Source organism: Saimiri boliviensis, chromosome 17 (assembly GCF_048565385.1).
Source record: "Saimiri boliviensis isolate mSaiBol1 chromosome 17, mSaiBol1.pri, whole genome shotgun sequence".
NCBI classification, from domain to species: domain Eukaryota; kingdom Metazoa; phylum Chordata; class Mammalia; order Primates; family Cebidae; genus Saimiri; species Saimiri boliviensis.
The window spans coordinates 4,575,400-4,597,571 of record NC_133465.1 but is presented as its reverse complement, the minus strand read 5'-3'; the positions used below and the strand labels follow the sequence as shown (position 1 = coordinate 4,597,571).

At 35.5% G+C, this 22,172-nt stretch overlaps 1 protein-coding gene across 1 annotated transcript in view; it reads left to right on the top strand.

The window, feature by feature from the left end:
• BRIP1 (BRCA1 interacting DNA helicase 1) overlaps positions 1-20,580 on the top strand; it is a 156,431-nt gene extending 135,851 nt beyond the window's left edge. The window contains 4 exon segments of the mRNA XM_003929081.4: positions 9,244-9,326; positions 17,033-17,362; positions 19,562-20,289; positions 20,291-20,580. Coding sequence (XP_003929130.1) covers positions 9,244-9,326; positions 17,033-17,362; positions 19,562-20,289; positions 20,291-20,416 — 1,267 coding nt within the window. The 3' untranslated portion in view covers positions 20,417-20,580.
• The last annotated feature ends 1,592 nt before the right edge of the window (positions 20,581-22,172 follow it).

Below are 22,172 nucleotides of genomic sequence, written 5' to 3'. Positions count from 1 at the left end.
CCTCACAGTAACAGAACTAGTAGACAAACTAATAAAGATATAGATGGCTTGAGCAACATTATTAGCCAACTCAAGTCCAGTATGTTCTCTGACAGTAATGGAACTAAACTACTAATCTAGTTTAAACTAGAAATCAATAATAGAAAAATGTCCAAATACTTGGAAATTAATCATCTTACTCTAAATAATGCATAGGCAAAACAGGAAGTTTCAAGTAAAATTAGAAAGTATTTTGAACTGATCAAAAATGAAAATACAGGATATCGAAACATAAGGACTGCAGCTAAAGCAGTGCTCATATATGTATTTATATCTTTAAATGCTTATTTTAGAAAAAAAGTCCTCAAATCAGTGATCTTAATTTCTACCTTAAGAAGCTAGAAAAAGAAGAGCTAAATGAAAGGCAAACAGGGGAAGAAAAGGAATAATAAAAACAAGTACGAACACAAAAATAATAAATGAAGTCAATGAAATTAAAAGTAGCCTGTTTGAACTAAGAGTTGAGCTATCGTTCAACTCAGCAATCCCATTACTGGTTATATGCCCGTAGGAAAATAAATCATTCTGCCAAACAGACACATGCAGCTGTGTGTTCATCACAACACAATTCACAAGAGCAAAGACATAGAAGCAACTCAAATACCTATTAACGGTGGACTGGATAAAGAAAATATGGTACATATACACCATGGAATACTGCACAGCCATTAAAAAAGAATGAAATCACATTTTTGCAGCATCTTGTATGCAGCTCAAGGCAATTATCCTAAGCAAACTAACACAGAAACAGAAAACCAAATACTATATGTTCCCACCTATAAATGGAAGATAAGCAATGGGCACACATGGATTTAAAGATGGGAGCATAAACAGTAGTGAATATAAGAGAAGGCAGAGAAGGAGGGAAGCAAGGGTTGGAAAAACTACCTATTGTGTTCTATGCTCACTTTCTGGGTAATAGGTTCAGTTGTACTCCAAACCCCAACATCATCCAATACACCCTTGAAACAAACCTGCACATGTACCCCTGGAATCAAAAATAAATGTTGAAAAAGAAAAATAGGGTCTTTGAAAGATGAATAAAATTGATAAACCTCTAGCAAAATTGACAAAGGAAAAAAAGCCACAATTACTAATATCAGGAATAAAAGAGGTATTAATAGTATAACTACAGACTCCACAGACATTAAAAGAATAATACGAGAATACTATGATCAACTCTCTCTATATATATTTGATAACTTAGAAGAAGTGGATTAATTCCACAAAACCCACAAAATACCAAAGCTCACCCAAGATGAAATAGATGACATGCATAGATATCTAGCAAAGAAATAGAATCCATAGTTAAAAACTTTCTTAAAAAAATGGGATTGTGCCACTGTGTGCCACTGCACTCCAGCCTGAGCAATAGAGTGAGCCTGCCTCAAAGAAATAAAAACCGCAGTGAGATAACGTCTCACATCAGTCAGAATAGCTATTGTTAAAAAGCCAGGAAAACAACAACAACAACAACAACAACAAAAAAAACAGATGCTGCGAAGGTTGCAGAAAAAAGGGAACAAATATGTACTGCTGGTGGGAATGTAAATTAGTGCAGCTACTGTGAATGTAGTTTGATGACTTCTGAAAGAACTTAAAGCAGAACTACTGTTCAACCCAACAATTCCATTATTGGGTATATACCCAAAGGAAAGTAAATCATTCTACCATAAAGACTTATGTATCTGTATGTTCTTCACAGCACTATTCACAGTAGCAAAGACATGGCAACAACCTAAATGCCTATTGATAGTAGACTGGATTAAGAAAATGTGGTACATATGCACAATGGGTTACTATGCAACTATAAAAGAGGAATAAGGTAATGTCCTTTGCAGCAACATGTAAGGAACTGGAGGCCATTATTCTAGGTAAACTAATGCAGGAACAGAAAACCAAATACCACTTCTCACTTATACATGTAAGCTAAACATTGAGTATATGTGCTCAAAGAAGGGAACAATAGACATCAGGGCCTACTTAAGGATGGAGAGTAGGAGGAGGTTGAAGAAAACTACCTGTTGGCTACTATGCTGCCTTTTACCTGGGTGACAAAATAATTTGTCCCAATTTGTCACAACAAATCCCATGACGTACAATTTGTGTCTATAACAAACCTGCACACGTATTCCTGAAACTAAAATAAAAGTTAAAAGAAAAAAAAAACCCTATAGATTAATATCCCTCTGAAACATAGATGAAGATGTCCTTAACAAAGTGCCAGCAAATTCGGTAAGGTCCCCAAAAATGGCAGAGTGAAGACCTCTGAAATTTCCAAAAGCAATGAGAAAATAGGCAAAAATAAGTTAGAATCAACTTTATCAAAAGGTTGGGTATTAACCAAAAGTTACAGTATTTACCCATCAAAAATAGCTGAATTGCAGTAGGAACAGTAAGTTTTGTGGTATTTTAACTTGCTCTGTTCTTACCTGTCTTCAAGATCGCAATATCCTTAAAAACCAACAGCATGAAATCATGAGGAAAGCTGGCAACCTGATAGTCATTGCGAGCAAAATTGGGCTGGAGTACATTCCCAGAGAATTATGTGACATACCTGGGAGTTCCCTGGAAGACCCCACTCACAAGGCTATCTTTATGTGACCTGACTCAGAGCTCACCCAGCCAGCTGTTTAACTTCAGCATATGTGCATATTTGGAATCCCAAAAGAAGAGGAGAGAGAAAAGAACAGAATATTTGAAGAAATTATGGCTGCAAATGTTCCAAATTTGATGAAAAACCTTAATTTATACATCCAAGAAGATCAGCCAACTCCAAGTAGGATGAACTCAGGGAGATTCCTATCTAGATGGTTGAAATCAAGCAGTCAGAAGACAGACTCTAGAAAGCAGCAAGAGAGAAATAACTCATCATGTACAAAACATTCTCCAGACCAGGAAGCAGTTGATTGACATGTCCAAAGTGCTGAAAGGAAATGACTGCCAACCAAGAATACTACATCTAATAAAACCATCCTTCAGAAATGAAGTAAAAGTTAGGATATTCCCAAATAAAAACTAAGAGAATTACTCTGTAGCAAACTTGTCCTATAAAAAAAAAAAACAAAAAAAACAAAAAAACAAAAAAACCTAAAAGGAGTATTTCTGGCTGAAATGAAAGGATCTTAGGCAGTAAGTCAGCTGCACATGATGAAATGAAGACTACCCACAAATATAACCACATAGGTAAATATAAAAGTCAGTATAAACGTATTTCTTGCTTATAGTTATTTTTCTCCTGATTTTTTTTTAAAAAGAGCAATTGCATAAAATAAAAATTATAAATCTGTGATGATTTTCTTCGGGGTTGCTAAGACCACTTTCAGGTTCAGTAATTCTCTTGGAACAGTTAGATAGCCTCAGTGTATAATTGTATACATGGCTAGGATTTATTATAGTGAAATGATACCAGGCACAATCAGCAAAGAGAACAGAACATGTTGATGGAACAAAGTCCAGGGAACCAGTCTTAAGCTTCCAAGTGTCCTCTCCCAGTGGAGTTACACAGGACACACTTCCCCAAGCAATGAGTTGTGGCAACATGTGTGAAATATTGCCAATTAGAGGAACTCATTAGAGACTCAACACCCAGGGATTTTATTGGGGCTGGTCATATAGGCAGCATCTACCTTGCAGTTTCCAGAAGACTAGCCTCAAAAGAGTAAATGTTCAGCAATAATATATTGTTTGCTCAAACAGTTTAGACACAATAAGACACTCTTATCAGTCAATCACAGGAACCCTCCTGAATCTAAGTTTTCATTGATCAGCGCACCTTTAAACACAGCTTTCTAGGGGTAAATAATCCAACCTACAATGTTATTTCTTCCTCACCAGCATACACAGTTTGAAGATATAATTTATATGACAATACAACCCAAAGGTGTTAGGTGAGGAGACAGAAGGACCATTTTTGTGTACTGTTGATATTAAGTTGGTAATTATCCTGACTAGATTATTATTCGTTGATGTGTTTATTATAATCTTCAACTATTAATAAAAATAAAAATATATAGTAAAATAAATGACAAGGGAATTAATATGAAATACTGGAAAATGTTTATTGAAGAAAAGGGTAGTAATGGAAAGACAGAAGAACAAAATGCATAAGTCATAGAGAAAGCAAATAACAAAGTGGATTTTTTACAAAATAGCCAAGTAAATCCTACCTTATCAGTAATTACATTAAATGTAAATGGATTCAGCACTCCAATCTAAAGGCAAAGTTTGGCTGAATGGATTGAAAATAATGTGATATATGCTGTCTGCAAGAGAAACACTAAATAAAAAAACACAAATAAGTTGAAAAGATGATGGGAAAAGACATACCATGCAAATAGTAAACAAAAGAGAGCTGGTTTGGTTATGCTAATATCAGACAAAATGGACCCTTAAAAGAAAAAAAATTAATAGAAACAACATTTTATAATGACAAAAAATGCCATTCTACCTGCAATCCCAGTGCTTTGGGGGGCTGAGGTAGGCAGATCACTTGAGCCCAGTTCAAGACTAGCCTAGGTGCATGATGAAACCCTGTCTCTACTAAAAGTATAAAAAATTAGCAGAGTGTAGTGGCATGTACCTATAATCCTGAATATTCAGGAATCCGAGGTGACAGAATCACCTGAGCCCAGGAAGTTGAGGCTGCAGTGAGCCATGATCTCACTACTGTACTCCAGCCTGGGCAATTGGAGTGAGACCCTGTCTCAAAAAAAAAAAAAAAAAAAAAAAAAAAATTCTCTCAAGAACGTATAATTCTAAACATATGCAGTTAACAAAAAGGCCCCAAAACACATCTAGCAAAAAACGTCAGAAATCAATAATTAAGTGATGCTTGGAGACTTCCATACCCTAATCAATAATGGATAGAACAACAAGAAGGAAAATCAGCAGAAAAGTAAAGTCTTGAATAAAACTACAAACCAACAACTACAAACCAACTGAACAGACATCTGTAGCGCACTTCACCCAACAACAGGAGAATACACTGTCTTCTCAAGTGACAATCACACATTCTTTAGGATAGACCATATGTTAATCCATAAAATACAAGTTTCCATAAATTTTAAGAGGCTGAAATCATTACAAGTATTATTTCTGACCACAATGAAATGAACCAGGAATCTAATGAAAGGAAAAATGGTAAAGTCACAATATGTGGAAATTCAATGACACACTTTTAAACAACCAGTGGGTCAAAGAATAAATCAGAAGAAAAATTGAAAAATACATTATGATAAATGAAAATGGAAACACAATGTCCCCAAATTTGGGGGACACAGTGAAAGTACTCCTCCCAGGGAAACTTAAAGCTGTAAACATCTATATTTTAAAAGAATAAACATCTGGAATTAATAATCTAACTTTCCACCTTAAGGAATTAGAAGAGCAAACTAAACCCAAAGCCAGACAATCAGAGGAAATACAAGAGATAAGAAAGGAAATAAATGGAGAATTCAAAAAACAATAGAGAATAACCAAGATAACAAAAGTTGATTTGTTGAAAAAAATCAACAAAATTGGCCCACCAAGACTGACCAAAGAAAATACAGAGAATAGTTTACTAAAATTAGAAATGAAAGAGAGGATGTTACTACCTTACAGAAATACAAAGGATTATAAGATAATGCCTTTAAAAATTGTGTGACCACAAATTAGATAACTTAGATTAAATGGACAAATTCACAGATAGACACAAAATACTGAGAATATATCAAGAAGAAATAGAATATCTTTTTTTTTTTTTTTGAGACAGAGTCTCTCGTTGTTGCCCAGGCTGGCATGCAATGTTATAATCTTGGCTCGCTGCAATCTCTGCCTCCCAGGTTCAAGTGATTCTCCTGCCCCAGCCTCCCAAGTAGCTGGAATTACAGGTTCCTGCCACCATGCCTCGCTAATTTTTTGTATTTTTAGTGGAGGTGGAGTTTCATCATGTTGACCAGGCTGGTCTTGAACTTCTGACCTCGTGATCTGCCCACCTCAGCCTCCCAATTAGCTGGGATTACAGGTGCCCACCACCATTCCTGACTAATTTTTTGTATTTTTAATAGAGATGGAGTTTAATTACAGCCATGAGCCACAGTGTCTGGCTGAAATAGAACATCTGAATAGATGTATAACAAGTAAAGATAGAATTTGTCATCAAAACACTTGCTTTTTTTTTTTTTTTTGAGATGGAGTCTCACTCTGTCACTTAGGCTGGAATGCAGTGGTGCAATCTCAGCTCACTGCAACCTTCAGCTCCCAGGTTCAAGCAATTCTCCTGCCTCAGCCTCATGATCAAATGGCTTCTCTGGTGAATTCTGCCAAAACTTTACAGCAGAATTAGCATTAATCTTTTATTAACTCTACCAAAAAATAGAAGAGAAATATTTACCAACCCATCTATGTGGCCAGTATTACCTGATACTATTACAAGAAGACTGTAAGCAGTATTTCATATATCTATAGAAATAAAAGCCATTGACAGAATCAGCAACATACTAAAAGGAATATACACCATGACCAAGTAAGATTTATCCCAGCAATCCAAGATTGGTTCAACATACTTTATAAAATCAATTAATGTAATATGCCATATTAAAAGAACACCAAAACCACATGATCTTCTCAAGATGAAAAAAAAAAGCATAAAACAGTATTTAACACATTTTCATGGTGAAAATAACAAAGTGGGAATATCAGGTTATTTACTTAGCTTTACTGAGGTCATCTATGAAAAACTCACAGCTAACCTCACACTTAGTTGTGAAAGACTGAAACTTTTCTCCTAAGTTCAAGATCACAACAGTGATTTTGACTCTCACCATTTCTATTCAATATTGTATTGGAGATTCTAACCAGGCCAGTGAGACAAGAGGAAGGAAGAAGCAGACCTGTTTTTATTTGCAAATGATATATTACACACAGAAAATTCTGAGAAATTCATTTTAAAAGTAACAACTGAGGTTCAGCGAGGGTTCAGGTTATAAGACCAATATTAAAAAAATCAATGACATTTTTATTTGCTAGCAGCCAAAAATCTAAAAATGAACTTCAGAACATTCCATTTAAGATAACATCAGAAAAAAGAAAAAAATACTTAGAAATATACTTAACTAAGGATTTGAAAGATCTGTATATGGAAAACTGCAAAACATTATTGAAAGAAAATTCTAAATAAATGGAAAGAATCCCATGTTCATGGATTAGAAGACTTATTGTTAAAATATCAGCACTTCCCTTTATTGATATAGAGATTAAATGCAATACTAGTCAAAATTCCAGCTGACTTTCTGGCAGAAATTGAGAAACTGATTCTAAAATTATTATGGAAAAGCAAGGAACCCAGAATAGTTAAAACAATCTTGAAAAAGAAGAACATACTAGGAGAACAAACAGTTTTCTACTTTAAATTTACAACAAAGCTACAGTAATCAAGATTATGTTGTACTGGCATCAAGACAGATGGTGTAGATAAATGGGTAGAATTGAGGGTCCATAAACAAATTCATACATCATACAATGAATTGACTTTTGACAAGAGTGCCAAGACAACTCAAAGAAGATTAGTCTTTTCGACAGATGGTGCTGGAACAACTGGATATCTATGTGCAAATAATGAAATTAGATTCCTACCTCACACCATATACAAAAGTTAAAGTGGATCAAAGACAGAAAAAGACAAAAACAGAGATATAAATTTTCTTGGCCTTGTATTAGGCAATAGTTTCTTTGATCTGCTATCAGAAGCATAAGCAACCAAAGAAAAAGTAGATAAGTTGGACTTTGTTATAATTTAAATTTTTGTTCTTCAAAGGACAGTATCAAGAAATGGAAAAGAAAACTTACATATGGAGAAAATATTTGTAAATCATGTGTAGCAGGATCTGGTATCCAGAATATATAAAGAGCTCTTACAATTTAATAATAAAAAGACAAAATAGGCCATGAAAGATGGACCAATAATTTGAACAGACTTCTCAAAAAAAGGATACACAAATGGCCAGTAAGCACATAAAAATGATGTTCAACATCATTGGTCATTAGAGAAATGCAAATCAAAACCATAATGAAATAATATTTCATACTTCCTAGTGTAGAGATAACTTTAGAAGGATATACAATAACAAGTGTTGGTGAGGATGTGGAGATTTTGGAACCCTTGTACATAGGTGGTGGAAATGTAAAATGTGCAGCTACTTTGGAAAACAGTGTGGCAGTGTTTGGAAAATTAAAGATTTACCATATGACTCACAATTCCACTTCTAGGTGTATGCCCAAGAAAAACAAACACATTTATTCATATGAAAACTTGTAACCAAATGTTTATAGCAGCATTATTTGTAATAGCCAAAAAGTGGAAACATTAATTTATAAATGAAGTACTGGTAAATGATAGATATATGAGTGAATCTTGGTAACATCAGGCTCAGTGAAATATGCTAGATAGAAAATGCTACATATTGGATGATTTCAGTGAAATCAAACGTCCAGAATAGGCAGATCTCTAAGAACAGAAAAATTAGTGGTTGGCAGAGGTAATAGGGAATAATTGGGATAATTTGGAGTAACAGCTAGTGGGCACAGGGTTTATTTGGGGGGGGGGGTGAAAATGTTCTGGGATAGGTAAGTGGTATAGGTTATACAGCCTTGTAAATATACCAAAAACCACTGCATTGTACACTTTAAAATTGTTTAATAATTATTTAAAAAATAAGTCTTTATTTTTTAATATATTTTTAAAAACTAGCAAATTGAATCCAACAATCTATAAAAAGAATAATACACCATGACTAGGAATGTCAGTATTTGAAAATGAACCAGTGTAATCTACCATATTAACAGTCAAAATAAGAAAAATTACATGTTAATTGAATTTTGGAATATTTTTGGCAAAATTCAATGTTTATTCATGATGAAAAACTCTCATCAAACTAGTAAAAAGTACCTTTACATAAAACCTACAATTATTTATAATACTTAAGGTTTAAAAAAAAGGGTCTATGTGGCTAAGAATGCTCTTAGAAAATGTTTTCTATAATTTTCTTGAGTGCAAAATGAAATACAACATTTTAGATGTAAGTTATCAGTATTTGGCAAAAGTAGGGAGTTTTTAATACATCTACTTAGTTACATTGTATTGGATAGCTTCTATAACTTTTCTCATAATAGCAAATTGTTTAAAAGAATATATAAAATTGATTTTCTCCCTATTTTTTGTAGATGTATTCGACACAGAAATGATTGGGGAGCTCTTATTCTAGTGGATGATCGTTATAGGAATAACCCAAGTCGCTATATATCTGGTAAGATCTCAGCTGGGCCTAGAATAAGAACTAGTAACAATCTTCATATTTTTGTTGTGATTAAAAAAAACACATAACATGAGATCTACCATCTTATTAATGCACAGTACAATGTTGTTAATTGTAAGTACAGCATTGTATAGCAAGTTTCTAAAACTTTTAAATCTTGCGTAACTGAAACTTAAAACCGATTGAACAGCAATGCCCCATTCCCTCTCCCCTCATCCTCTGTCAACCACCACTATACTTTCTGCTTCTATTAGTTTGACTACTTTAGATACCTCATATAAATTGAATTATGCAGTATTTGTCCTTCTGTTACTGGTTAATTTCAGTTAGCATAATGTCCTTAAGTTTCATCTATATTGTTGTATGTGACAGGATTTCCTTCTTTTCAATGACTACTTAATATTTTATTTTATGTATATATTATACCATTTTTAAAATCCATTTATCTGTCAGTAGACATTTAGGTTATTTCCACCTCATGGATATTGAGAACAATGCTGCAATAGACATGGGAATGCAGATATCTCTTCAAGATCCTGATTTCAACTTTAAAAAATAACTACCAAGCATAGAATTGGTGAATTATCGTAGTTCTAATTTTAATTTTTTGATTTGATTCTGTTCTTCATAGCATCTGCAACATTTGACATTCCCACCAATAGCACACAAGGGTTTCAATTTCTCCATATCCCCACTAACTCTCGTTTCCTTTTTTTCTTCTTTCTCTTTTTTAAATTTCATAAAGGCTATCCTACAAGGTATGACGTGATAGCGCATTGTGGATTTGATTTACATTCCTCTGATGCTTAGGATTGTTAAGCATCTTTTCTATTGTTAGCCAAATCATATGTCTTTGGAGAAATGTCTTTTCATTTGCTTATTTTTTAATTGGGGTTTTTGGATTTCTTTGTGTATCTGTTTTTTTGGTTTGGTTTTTGGTGTGTGTGTTTGTTTGTTGCTATTGAGATATAGGAGTTTCTTATATATTTTGGAGATCTGTTCCTTATCAGATATGATATATGCTTTGCAAATATTTTCTCCCATTTTGTAGATTGCTGATTATTTACTTTGCTGCACAGAAGTTTTTTAGTTTAATGTGGTCTTCCTTGTCTATTTTTGCTTTTATTGCCTATGTTTTTGGTGTCATATCCAAACAATTGTTGCCAACACGAAGACTGGATAATTTATAAAGATAAGAGGTTTATTTGGCTCGTGGTTCTGCAGGCTGCATAAAAATCATGGCATAAGCATCTCCTGATGAGGGCCTCAGAAAGTCTACAATCATAGCAGAAGGTAAAGGGAAAGCAAGTGCATCGTAAAGCAAGAGAGTGACCGAGAGAGGCGAGAAGGTCTCATGTGAACTAATTAGAGGAAGAATTCACCCATTACCATAGGAGGGCACCAAGCCTTTCATGGGGGGTTCCGTTCCCATGAACCACACACCTCCCACTATGACATTGGGGAACACATTTCAACATGAGCTTTGGAGGAAACAACCAAACAACACATTTCCCTACCTAAGACATTGGGGAACATGTTTCAACATGAGCTTTGGCGAAAACAACCAAACCATATGATCCGCTGACTATATATGTATGGATCTGTTTCTGGACTCTCTATTATGTTCCATTGGTTTATATGTTTTTCTTTATGCCAGTATCATACTTTTTTGATTACTACAGGTTTGTAATATATTTTAGAATCAGGAAGTATGATGCCTGCACTTTTATCTTTTTTCTCAAGATTCTTTTGCCTATTTGTAGTCCTTTGTGGTTTCATATGAATTTAGATTGTGGCTGGGCATGGTGGATCATGCCTGTTATCTCAGCACTTTGGGAGGCCGAGGTGGGTGGATTGTGAGGTCAGGAGTTTGAGACCAGCCTGACCAACATGGTGAAACCCCATCTCTACTAAAAATACAAAAATTAGCCAGGCATGGTGGTGGGTGCCTGTAGTCCGAGCTACTTGCGAGGCTGAGGCAGGAGACTCCCTTGAATGCAGGAGGCAGAGTTCACAGTGAGCTGAGATAGCACCACTGCATTCTAACCTGGGCAAGAGAGCAAGACTCCATTTAAAAAAAAAAAAAAAAAGATTGCTTTCAGTAGCATGGACATTCTGAGATTTGCTCTTGTTACCCAGGCTGGAGTGCAATGGGGCGATCTCGGCTCACCGCAACCTCCGCCGCCTCCTGGGTTCAGGCAATTCTCCTGCCTAAGCCTCCTGAGTAGCTAGGATTACAGACACACGCCACCATGCCCAGCTAATTTTTTGTATTTTTAGTAGAGACGGGGTTTCACCAAGTTGACCAGGATGGTCTCGATCTCTTGACCTCGTGATCCACCTGCCTCAGCCTCCCAAAGTGCTGGGATTACAGGCTTGAGCCACCACGCCAGGCAGCATGGACATTCTAACAATATTAGGTCTTCCAATCTGTGAACATGGGATGTCTTTCCATTTATTTGTATTATCTTCATTGTTTTTCGGGAATGTTTTGTAATTTTCAGTGCACAAGTTTTTTGCCTCCTTAGTTGTTTATTCCTAGGTATTTTATTCTCTTTGTTGCTATTATAAAGGAGATCGTTTCCTTAAATTCTTCTTTTGATTGTTTTTAGTATATAGAATTGCAAGTGATTTTTGTACATTGATTTTTGTATCCTGCAACTTTACTGGATTTATTAGTCCTAACAGGTTTTTTTTGTTTGTTTGTTTTTTGTTTTCCAATCTTTAGGGTTTTCTACATAAAAGATCATGTCATCTGCAAGGAGAGATCATTTGAATTTATTCTTTTTCAATTTGGATTCCTTTTATTTTATTTTCTTGCCTAATAGTCTGGCTAGGACTCTTAGTACTAAGTTAAATAGAAGTAGTGAGAATAAACATCCTTGCTTTGTTCCTAGTCTTAAAAACTTTTCATTTTTTGATTTTTGAAGAAACATGCTTTGATTCCTTTCTCATTTTTCTTTTGTGTATCTTCTATAGATGTTTCCTTTGTGGTTACATGAGTCTTACATAAAACATAGGTACAATATTTTCAGCTAACAAGGTAATTTTAATTGTATAAAAAAACTCTACACCTTTACCTTTCCCCATCACATTTTATTATTAAAGTCAAAATTAAACCCTTTTATATTGTGTATCCAATAACACATTATTATAGTCATTTTCATACCTTGTTTTTTAACCTCTGTGTAGAATTAAACATGATTTATGTGCCACTGTTTTTATGTTAAAGTATTCTGTATTTGTGTACACTTTTAACTTCACGAGCAAACTTTATACTTTTCATATGCTTTCATGTTGCTGTTTAGCAGGCTTTCTTGAACGTATCTTGTAAGGCAAGTTTAGTAGTGAAGTACCTCAGCTTTTGTTTATCTGTAAAAGTTTTTACCTCTTATTCATTTTGATAGATGGTTTTACCAGATATAATATCCTTCACTGGCAGGTTTTTTTCTTTTTGCTCTTTGAAAATGTCATTCTAATTCCTTATGGCTGGCAAGCTGTTACCTGAGAAATCTTTTTTTTTTTTTTTTTTTGGAGACAAGGTCTTACACTGCCACCTAGGCAGGAGTGCAGTGGTGTGATCATGACTCACTGCAGCCTCTCAGCCTCCAAGGCTCAAGTGATCCTCCCACCTCAGCCTCCTAAGTAGCTGGGACTACAGGTATGTACCACCACGTCTGGCTAATTTTTAATTTTGTTTGTTTTTTTTTTTAGAGATGAGGTCTCACTATGTTGCCCAGGCTAATCTCAAACTCCTTGGCTCAATCTCAACTCCTACCTCTGCCTCCCTAAGTATTGGGATTACAGGCATGAGCCTTCATACTTGGCCTCTTGCCAGTCTTATGGGACTTCACTTGTATATGACAAGTTGCTTTTCTCTTGCTGTTTTCTAATTTCTATTTTTTCTTTTTTTTTTCAGACGGAGTTTTTGCTCTTGTTACCCAGGCTGGAGTGCAATGGCACGATCTTGGCTCACCGCAACCTCCGCTTCCAGGGTTCAGGCAATTCTCTTGCCTCAGCCTCCTGAGTAGCTGGGATTACAGGCATGTGCCACCATGCCCAGCTAATTTTTTGTAGTTTTAGTAGAGACGGGGGTTTCACCATGTTGACCAGGATGGTCTCGATCTCTTGACCTCGTGATCCACCCTCCTCGGCCTCCCAAAGTGCTGGGATTACAGGCGTGAGCCACCGCGCCTGGCCCTTAATTTCTGTTTTTTCTCTGACTTTTGACACTTTGATTATAACATGTCTTGGTACAGACTTTTGGGTTCATCCTGTTCAGGTTCATTGGGCTTCATGTATTTGGATGTCATTTTCCTCCCCCCAGGTTTATTAAGTTTTTGGTAATTATTTCTATAAATAAGCTTTCTGCTTCTTTCCCTCTTTATCTTTCTAGGACTCCCAGAATGTGTATATTGTTCAGCTTGATGGTGTCCCATAACTCCCTTAGGCTTTACTTTCTTTTTCTATTTTGTTTTTTTCTTTTTGCTTCCCTGACTGGATAATTTCAAATGACTTTTCTTCAAATTTCCTGATTCTGAGCACTTTGGGAGGCTGAGGTGAGTGGATCACTTGAGGTCAGGAGTTCGAGACTAGGCTGGCCAACATGGTGAAATTCTGTCTCTACTAAAAATATAAAAATTAGCCAGGCATGGTGATGCATGCCTGTAGTCCCAGCTATTTGGGAGGCTGAGGCAGGAGAATCACTTGAATTCAGGAGGCGGAGGTTGCAGTGAGCCTAGAACACGCCATTCTACTCCAGCCTGGGTGACAGAGCAAGACTCTATCTCAAAAGATAAAATAAAATAAAACAAATTTCCTGATTCTTCCTTCTACTTGATCAAGTCTGCTGATGAACCCCTCTAGTGAATTTTTCAGTCCAGTTATTGCATTTTTTAGCTCCAAAATCTGTTTAGTTCTTTTTTCTGTTCTTTATCTTAGTCAAAATTCTCCTTTTTTTCTGTATTATTTTCTTGTGAGCATAATTTCAACAATTATTTTAAATTCCTTGCAAGGTAATTAATATACCTCATTTATTTTTTGGTTGGTTTCTGGAGACTTATTTTCTTCCTTTGACAGGGTTATTTTTTCCTGTTTCCTTATGTTCCTTGTAACCTTGTGTGGTATCCACACATTTGAAAAAACGGCCACCTCTCACAGTGTTTACTGACTGGTTTTATACAGGGAAAGACCTTCGCTCATCAGTCCAGCTAGGCATTCTGGGAGCCTTTCAAACCTTTTCTGTGGATTTGTCTTCTTAGGACTTGTCTGTATAAATTCCTTATTAGAATTATTTGCTGGTTTGTTTTTTTCTGGGTGTCATAATCTCTTGCTCCCACTGGTCTGTCTTGTATTGTGGGGCCTCTGAAGTAGCAGCATGCTGCCCAGCTTTTTTTTCTTTGGTCAATCAGGGTCTCACTCTGTCACCCATGTTAGAGTGCGGTGGCACAATCTTGGCTCACTGCAACTTCAACCTCGTGTATTCAAGGGATCCTCCTACCTCAGTCTCCCAAGTAGCTGAGACCGCAAGTGGGCACCACAATACCCAACTAATTCTTGTATTTTTTGTAGATTTGGGGTTTCACCCTGTTGCCCATGCTGGTCTCAAACTCCTGGGCTCAAGTGATCTGCCCACCTTGGCCTCCCAAAGTGCTGAGATTTCAGGCATGAGCCATCACTCCCAACTCTCTTTTGTTCAGTAGATTCTAGGCATATAGAGTATGCTAGGTCCAGTCAGTGCTCCATGACAAGCAAGACGGAAACCAGTCCCTGGACAGCTCCTTGAAAAGCCAAGATATTGGATGCGCACTCCAGGCTTTTCTGTCCCCCTGAGGGAGTGGTCGTCAAACTGTATGGGCCTCTGTCTGTTGTACTGTGGTTCCTGTGAAGCAGAAGCTTGCTGCAGCACTTTTGGTCTCAGTGGCCTCTGGGCATGTAGGGTATACTGGCTCATGTCAGTCCTTCACTACAGGTAAGATAGAAGCCAGTCCCTCAGACAACTTCCTAGAAAAAGACATAAGGTCCAGTTTTCCTTTTTTTCTCCCCAGGGAGAAGAAGCTAGGAGCTAACTCCCCTGTTCTGAAGTGGGGACCATGGCGAGAGGTTGCCACAAATTTTTCTACTCACATTGATGGAACCAGTAATGTCATTTTTTTCCCCACTCAAATCAACAAATGTGGCTATGGTTTTATCCAACAGTAAATAGTCCTTTCAGAGTCGATACTAGGAGTTATTAAAGAGCCATGGGATACATGTATATCTTTATTATTACATTTTAGCTAAAAAATTCCTTTTATTATAATAAAGATGTTAAATTTTGTTTTAGATTAGCTGTGTGTGGATGTGGACTCAACCTTTTCAATTTCAGAGCCTAATTACTGTAGTTTGATACTAAAACATAAACATCTGGATTAACACAGAAAATATTGCCTTATTTTATTTTCCCTTTCCACGTAAAGTGTGCAGTAGCATAGGTCAAACTAAAGGCTAAGTGCTGGTGTCTAGTCAGCAGGTAGAGCTCAGATCCTTTCAAGTTTTCAGAAGCAGACAATGATATTTTACACCGAAAAGGCTTTCTTTGATTATAGAAAGGTTGAAATGAAAAGGTAAATATAGTACTAAAATTCTCATTTTTATTTACTTATTTCTTTTTTAGAGACAGGTCTTACTCTGTTGCCAGGCTGGAGTGCAGTGGCATGATCACTGCCACCTCAAACTCCTGGCCTCAAGTGATCTGCTCACCTCAGCCTCCCAAAATCCTGGGATTACAGGTGTGAGCCACCATACCCAGCCTAAAAATTTTTAATGTTAGAATATTTCGCATATTTATATGGTCTAATCATATTCCCCAAATGAACAAAATAAAGAACTTCAAGGGAAATGGCTTATTTAAAATTTTTTTAGTTTTAAAATCTAGAACATAATGTTTACCCTATAGTGACTTTTAAAACTAATTCCTCCAAAAGATGATGCTAGTTTTAGTAATGTTAGCAGGGAATATTTATTTTGTAAAAGTCCAAATATCTGATTTTGAATTTCATGTGGAAGAGCGTCATACTAGAAAACACTTTAAACTCTTATGTTTCATTTTTATGCAGTTTTTATATGTCACAGGTCAAATCATATTTTTTATAACTTGATTATATATTAAAATGGATTACATAATAAAAATTCAGAAGGGATATCATTTGCCCATAAGACAGTGTTATTTCTTTCATCTCCAGAATGATTTAAGATATATTTGGAATTCGTGGAGGAAGGGAACAAAAAAAAATTTAAACTAGAATCTTAAATTTATTTTTGCAAAAGGAGTAAGATTTAGAGTATTAAAATCAAAAGTTGTGTTGTTTACAACTTCTAGTTTCCCTACCAAAAAAATAGGCAATTTTTTTTTGGGAATTATGATGAAATTAAATTTTTTGTATTCACCAGTTATTCTTAACCAGAGTATATGTTTTCTCTTCTCTGCCTTCTTTTTCTCTCCATTTGACAATTACTGCATATAAAGAGAATGTTACTGATAAAGGAGTGTATTGTACATATAAAGTAAAATTGCTGAACTGCAGAAAAAACATATCAAGAACCATTCTGTATATTGAAATTACAAATTAGATTACTTCACTAGAAAAAGTAAGTGTTAGCATGTAATATTTTAATAACCAACCAAATTTTCCCCTGGGTTTACTTTTTTTCTGTAGGACTTTCTAAATGGATACGGCAGCAGATTCAGCACCATTCAACCTTCGAAAGTGCCCTGGAGTCCTTGGCCGAATTTTCCAAAAAGCATCAAAAAGTTCTTGATGTATCCATTAAGGACAGAACAAATATACAGGACAATGGGTCCACAGTTGAAGTGATCTCTTCAATGGACAATACCCCAGCTTTTTTATTGGAAGCAGCAAGTCATCTATCACCAGAAAATTTTGTGAAAGATGAAGCAAAGATGTGTGTCCAGGAACTTCAGTGTCCTGAAATTATCACTAAAAATTCACCTCTACCAAGTGGCATCATCTCCAGAAAGGAGAGAAGTATGTAAAGTTCTGCCCATTTACCTTTGATGGAGAAGTCTTTCATTGTATTTAGTGAAATGATATTTATTTGGGTATAGATTAATTTCCTTAAATATGGTGGTTTATAATACAAGGTGTTATCATAAAGTAGTGAAACAGTATGATGTGTTGTAATGGAAACAAACGTTTTTCAGGAGACCAGAGCATATTTTCTGATTTTCCACTAACTGGCTTTGCCACTTGCTACTTTTGTGATCATGAGCAAGTCATTTGACCTTTTTGAGTCATAACAGGAAAAAAATGCCTACCGACCTATCCCTTCAGGTTGGGTTATAAAGGTCAAGATTATAAATATCACAGCATTGTGAAGTACCATATAAGTGGCAGATGTTATTCTAAAGGCTATATAAAAATTTGGCCTGATTTTTTAATATATATACTTCTATATGAGCTTCTTTTTCTATATAGATAGTTCTCATGAACTTATTTATTTTTAGGAGATGAGAGGCATTTAAGTGATGAAAAATAATATTTTAAAATATTTTAGAAATAATCATCTGTATCAGATTGGCAAACTGTGGCCCATGGACCAAATTTGGCCTGCTGCCTGTTTTTGTAAATAAAGTTTAATGAAATGTCACGCTCACTTATTTACATATTACAGACAACAGCAGAGTTGAGTATTTGTGTGTATTGCACTAGAACAGCATAACTGAGTAGGTGCAACAGATATATTATGGCCCACAAAGCCTAAAATATTTACTATCTGGCCTGTAACAAAAAAGGTTTGCCAAACTCTGGTTTATACCAGAGTATAAATTATATCACTGGATATAATTTCAGTTGTTTTAATTCATATATCCAAGGCAGGCAGATACCTGAGATCGGGAGTTTGAGACCGGCCTAAACAATGTGGTGTGAAATACCATGTCTACTAAAAAAAAAATATAAATTTAGCTGGGCATGGTGGTGGGTGCCTGTAATCCCAGCTTTTTGGGAGGCTGGGGCAGAAGAATCATTTGAAACTGGGAGGCGGAGGTTGCAGTGAGCCGAGATTACGCCATTGCACTCCAGCCTGGGCAAAAAGAGTGAAACTCTGTCTCAAAAAAAAAAAAAAAGAAAAAAATTTTTAGGCCGGGCGCGGTGGCTCAAGCCTGTAATCCCAGCACTTTGGGAGGCCGAGGCAGGTGGATCATGAGGTCGAGAGATCGAGACCATCCTGGTCAACATGGTGAAACCCCGTCTCTACTAAAAATACAAAAAATTAGCTGGGCATGGTGGCACGTGCCTGTAATCCCAGCTACTCAGGAGGCTGAGGCAGGAGAATTGCCTGAACCCAGTAGGCGGAGGTTGCGGTGAGCCGAGATCGTGCCATTGCACTCCAGCCTGGGTAACAAAAGCGAAACTCCGTCTCAAAAAAAAAAAAAAAAAATTTAAACATTTATTTTGTAGTATATATTTATAAATGTCATAGTGAATTCAAATAACTTAGCCTTATAATTGTCACCTTCCTTATTTATTAAATAAAATAATTAGTCTAGGTAAGCTTTTCTCAGTCACTGGTTAGTGGATTTTCAAGGCAAATGTTTACAGCCTGTTCCTTCCTTTACTCAGCCCTCTTCCTCTTCCCTTTTGCTCCTTCTTTTCTCGTTTATTACTGAGTTTCCTGATGTGGAATTTTATAGTTTACCAGACAGTGTTATAACTTGGGCAAGGAACCACTAGAGACCTAAAACTTCTTTCAGAGTCAATATTCTGTTCCAAGATTAAAAATCCAGTAGTGTTCATTGGGGGCTCTAAGTTATGTATTTTTTTCTTTGAGACGGAGTTTCGCTCTTGTTACCCAGACTGGAGTGCAATGGCATGATGTCGGCTCACCGCAACCTCTGACTCCTGGTTTTAAGCAATTCTCCTGCCTCAGCCTCCCGAGTAGCTGGGACTACAGGCGCACACCACCATGCCCAGCTAATTTTTTTATTTTTAGTAGAGACGGGGTTTCACCTTGTTGACCAGGATGGTCTCGATCTCTTGACCTTGTGATCCACCTGCCTCGGCCTCCCAAAGTGCTGGGATTACAGCGTGAGCCACCACAGCCGGCCTAAGTTATGTATTCTATACAGTTATTTAGGCATATCTAATAAATAATTATTTTAACTTAATAATTACTATGTTGGCTAGGAGCAGAAAGTTAAAGCTCTTAAATTCTTGTATTCTTAGGTGATCCAGTATTCCTGGAAGAGCCTGTCCAAGCAATGAAAGCAGAAAAAATTGTGATTTCCAGATCCACAAGCCCAACTTTCAACAAACAAACAAAGAGGGTTATTTGGTCGAGCTTTAATTCTTTGGGACAGTATTTTACTGGTAAAATACCAAAGGCAACACCTGAGCTCGAGTCATCAAAGAATAGTGCCTCTAGTCCTCCCAGTTTCAAAACAGAAAAGATGGAAAGTAAAACTGTTTTGCCTTTCACTGATAAATGCGAATCCTCAGATCTGACAGTAGAAACATCGTTTGGATCATACCCTCAATCAGAAACCATTATTTCATCATTAAAGATTGATGGAACCCTTACTAGACAAAATCATCCCGAACATCCTCTCTGTTCTGAAGAAGCCCTAGATCCAGACATTGAATTGTCTCTAGTAAGTGAAGAAGATGAACAATCCACTTCAAATAGAAATTTTGAAACAGAAGCAGAAGATGAATCTATCTATTTTACACCTGAGCTTTATGATCCTGAAGATACAAATGAAGAAAAAAATGACCTAGTCGAAACTGATAGAGGAAATAGATTGGCTAACAATTCAGATTGCATTTTAGCTGAAGACCTTTTTGAAATTAGAACTATAAAAGAAATAGATTTGGCCAGAGAAGTGAAAGCTGAGGATTGCACAGATACAAAGTTGAATGGAATTCTGCATATTGAAGAAAATAAAATTGATGACAATTGATGGTAATGTAAAAACAACTTGGATAAATGAATTTGAACTGGGAAACACTCATGAAATAGAAATAAAGAACTTTAAACCATCTCCTTCCAAAAATAAAGGTATGTTTCCTAGTTTTAAGTAATAATACTTAACTCTCAAGCTGTAAACATATGTCATCATGCTTATGTTAAACTCTGTTGTAAGAATTTGTATATTGAATAAGTGGCATCCTTTTTAAAAATCTATCTTATATTCAGAAATGTAAATTTTATTCTTGAGTTTTGATAAAGTAATTCACACAAAATATTTTCCTCTAATAAGTCTTCCTTAGCTAAATGCAATTTAAAATTAAAGATATTTAGAGTTTTCTGGGGCACTTTTAGTTTCATGTATTTGTATTAGATGTTTGTCTTTATCCATTTGTTTTCATAGTGATACATACATAAAATACATTTGTTTATCATACTGATAAATAGCCATCTAATCTAGTCACACCTCAGTCATATTTCACTATAGATTTTACCTCAAATCTGTCCGAGACTTTTTAGAGATCACCTTTTGTCTTGGAAGGTTTATTTCTGCCTACTTATAAGTAATTAAGAGAAATTATGAAAGTAGCATGCATTTTTAATTGAAATTATTTTACATTATTTGTATGATAAACCTAAAATCAAACATGTCATAAACAAATTGATATAAAAATATAAAATGCTAATTGAAGTATTCCAAATTTTCTCTTCTAATTATTTAGCTTCATCATCATTGTGGAAAAAAATATTAGATCCTGCCTAGTATTATATATTTTCCCTAGTGGACCAGTGAGTAACAAGTACCAAATACTAGATTAGAAGGTAATTTCTACATTATTTAGAAATGGTGAAACAATTTCTCCCCTCTGGTATTGTTCTGGTATAAGCTTGAGTTATGCAGTGATTAAGATAGAAAACTTTATATGTAAATTTGATAAGCAAACCCACATTTATAGCTGTAGCCAAAGTATGTTTCCTTAGAGCACAGTAATCCCTTCTGTGAATTTTGACCTTGTTTGTGTTTTTATGAATGAAGCTGTATGTCTGATCAAAAATGATGATGAAAGATGCTCGTCTCTGACATCATTCCAAAAATACATTCACTGATCTTTTTCTAAGAAACATCCTTTATTCACTGGGTATTAGGACTTTTTGTGAGTAATTTGAGTTGAAATTTTACGAGCTACTCGAGAGTTTTGTATGGCCTATTGTTTTCAAGTCAAAATTCCCAGTAAGGGTTTATTTTACATTTCATTTGGATAAATGAATTATTATATAGGCATGCATTTGCTTTAATTTTGAGACTTTTAGATTTATACAGCTTATTTCCATAGCATTTGATGTTACAACTCTAAGCATAGTTCAAAGACATTTAAATTGACAATTTACCGGTTAAAGAATTTAGAATATATTAGATCCCATCTAGTGTTATATATTTTTTCTAGTTGATCATTGAGCAATAAGTACCAAATACTAGTTTAGAGGGTAATTTCTACATTGTTTTGAAACAATTTATCTCCTCTGGTATTGCTCTTAAGCCACAGATAGGGATAGAAGGGTAGTGGAACGCGTAAGTACCTGGTAGAAGACAAGAGACTTGGGCTCTGTACTTGGTGCTGTCTCTAATTTGCTAAGTCATATTGGCAATCACCACACCCTTCAGGGAATTAGTTTCATCTGTAAAATGCAGAAGTTAGTACTATAAAATCATACAAATTTCTTTGTGCTTTAAGAATCTATAACTTAAAGGAATGTCTGCTGATACTATTCTGAGTCAATTTTCATTTGCTTTTGTTCCAGAATGCTTAAAATAAAGCATAGTATTTCATAAAAAAGGTAAAATGGTTCTTACTCATTTACATTTAGGGA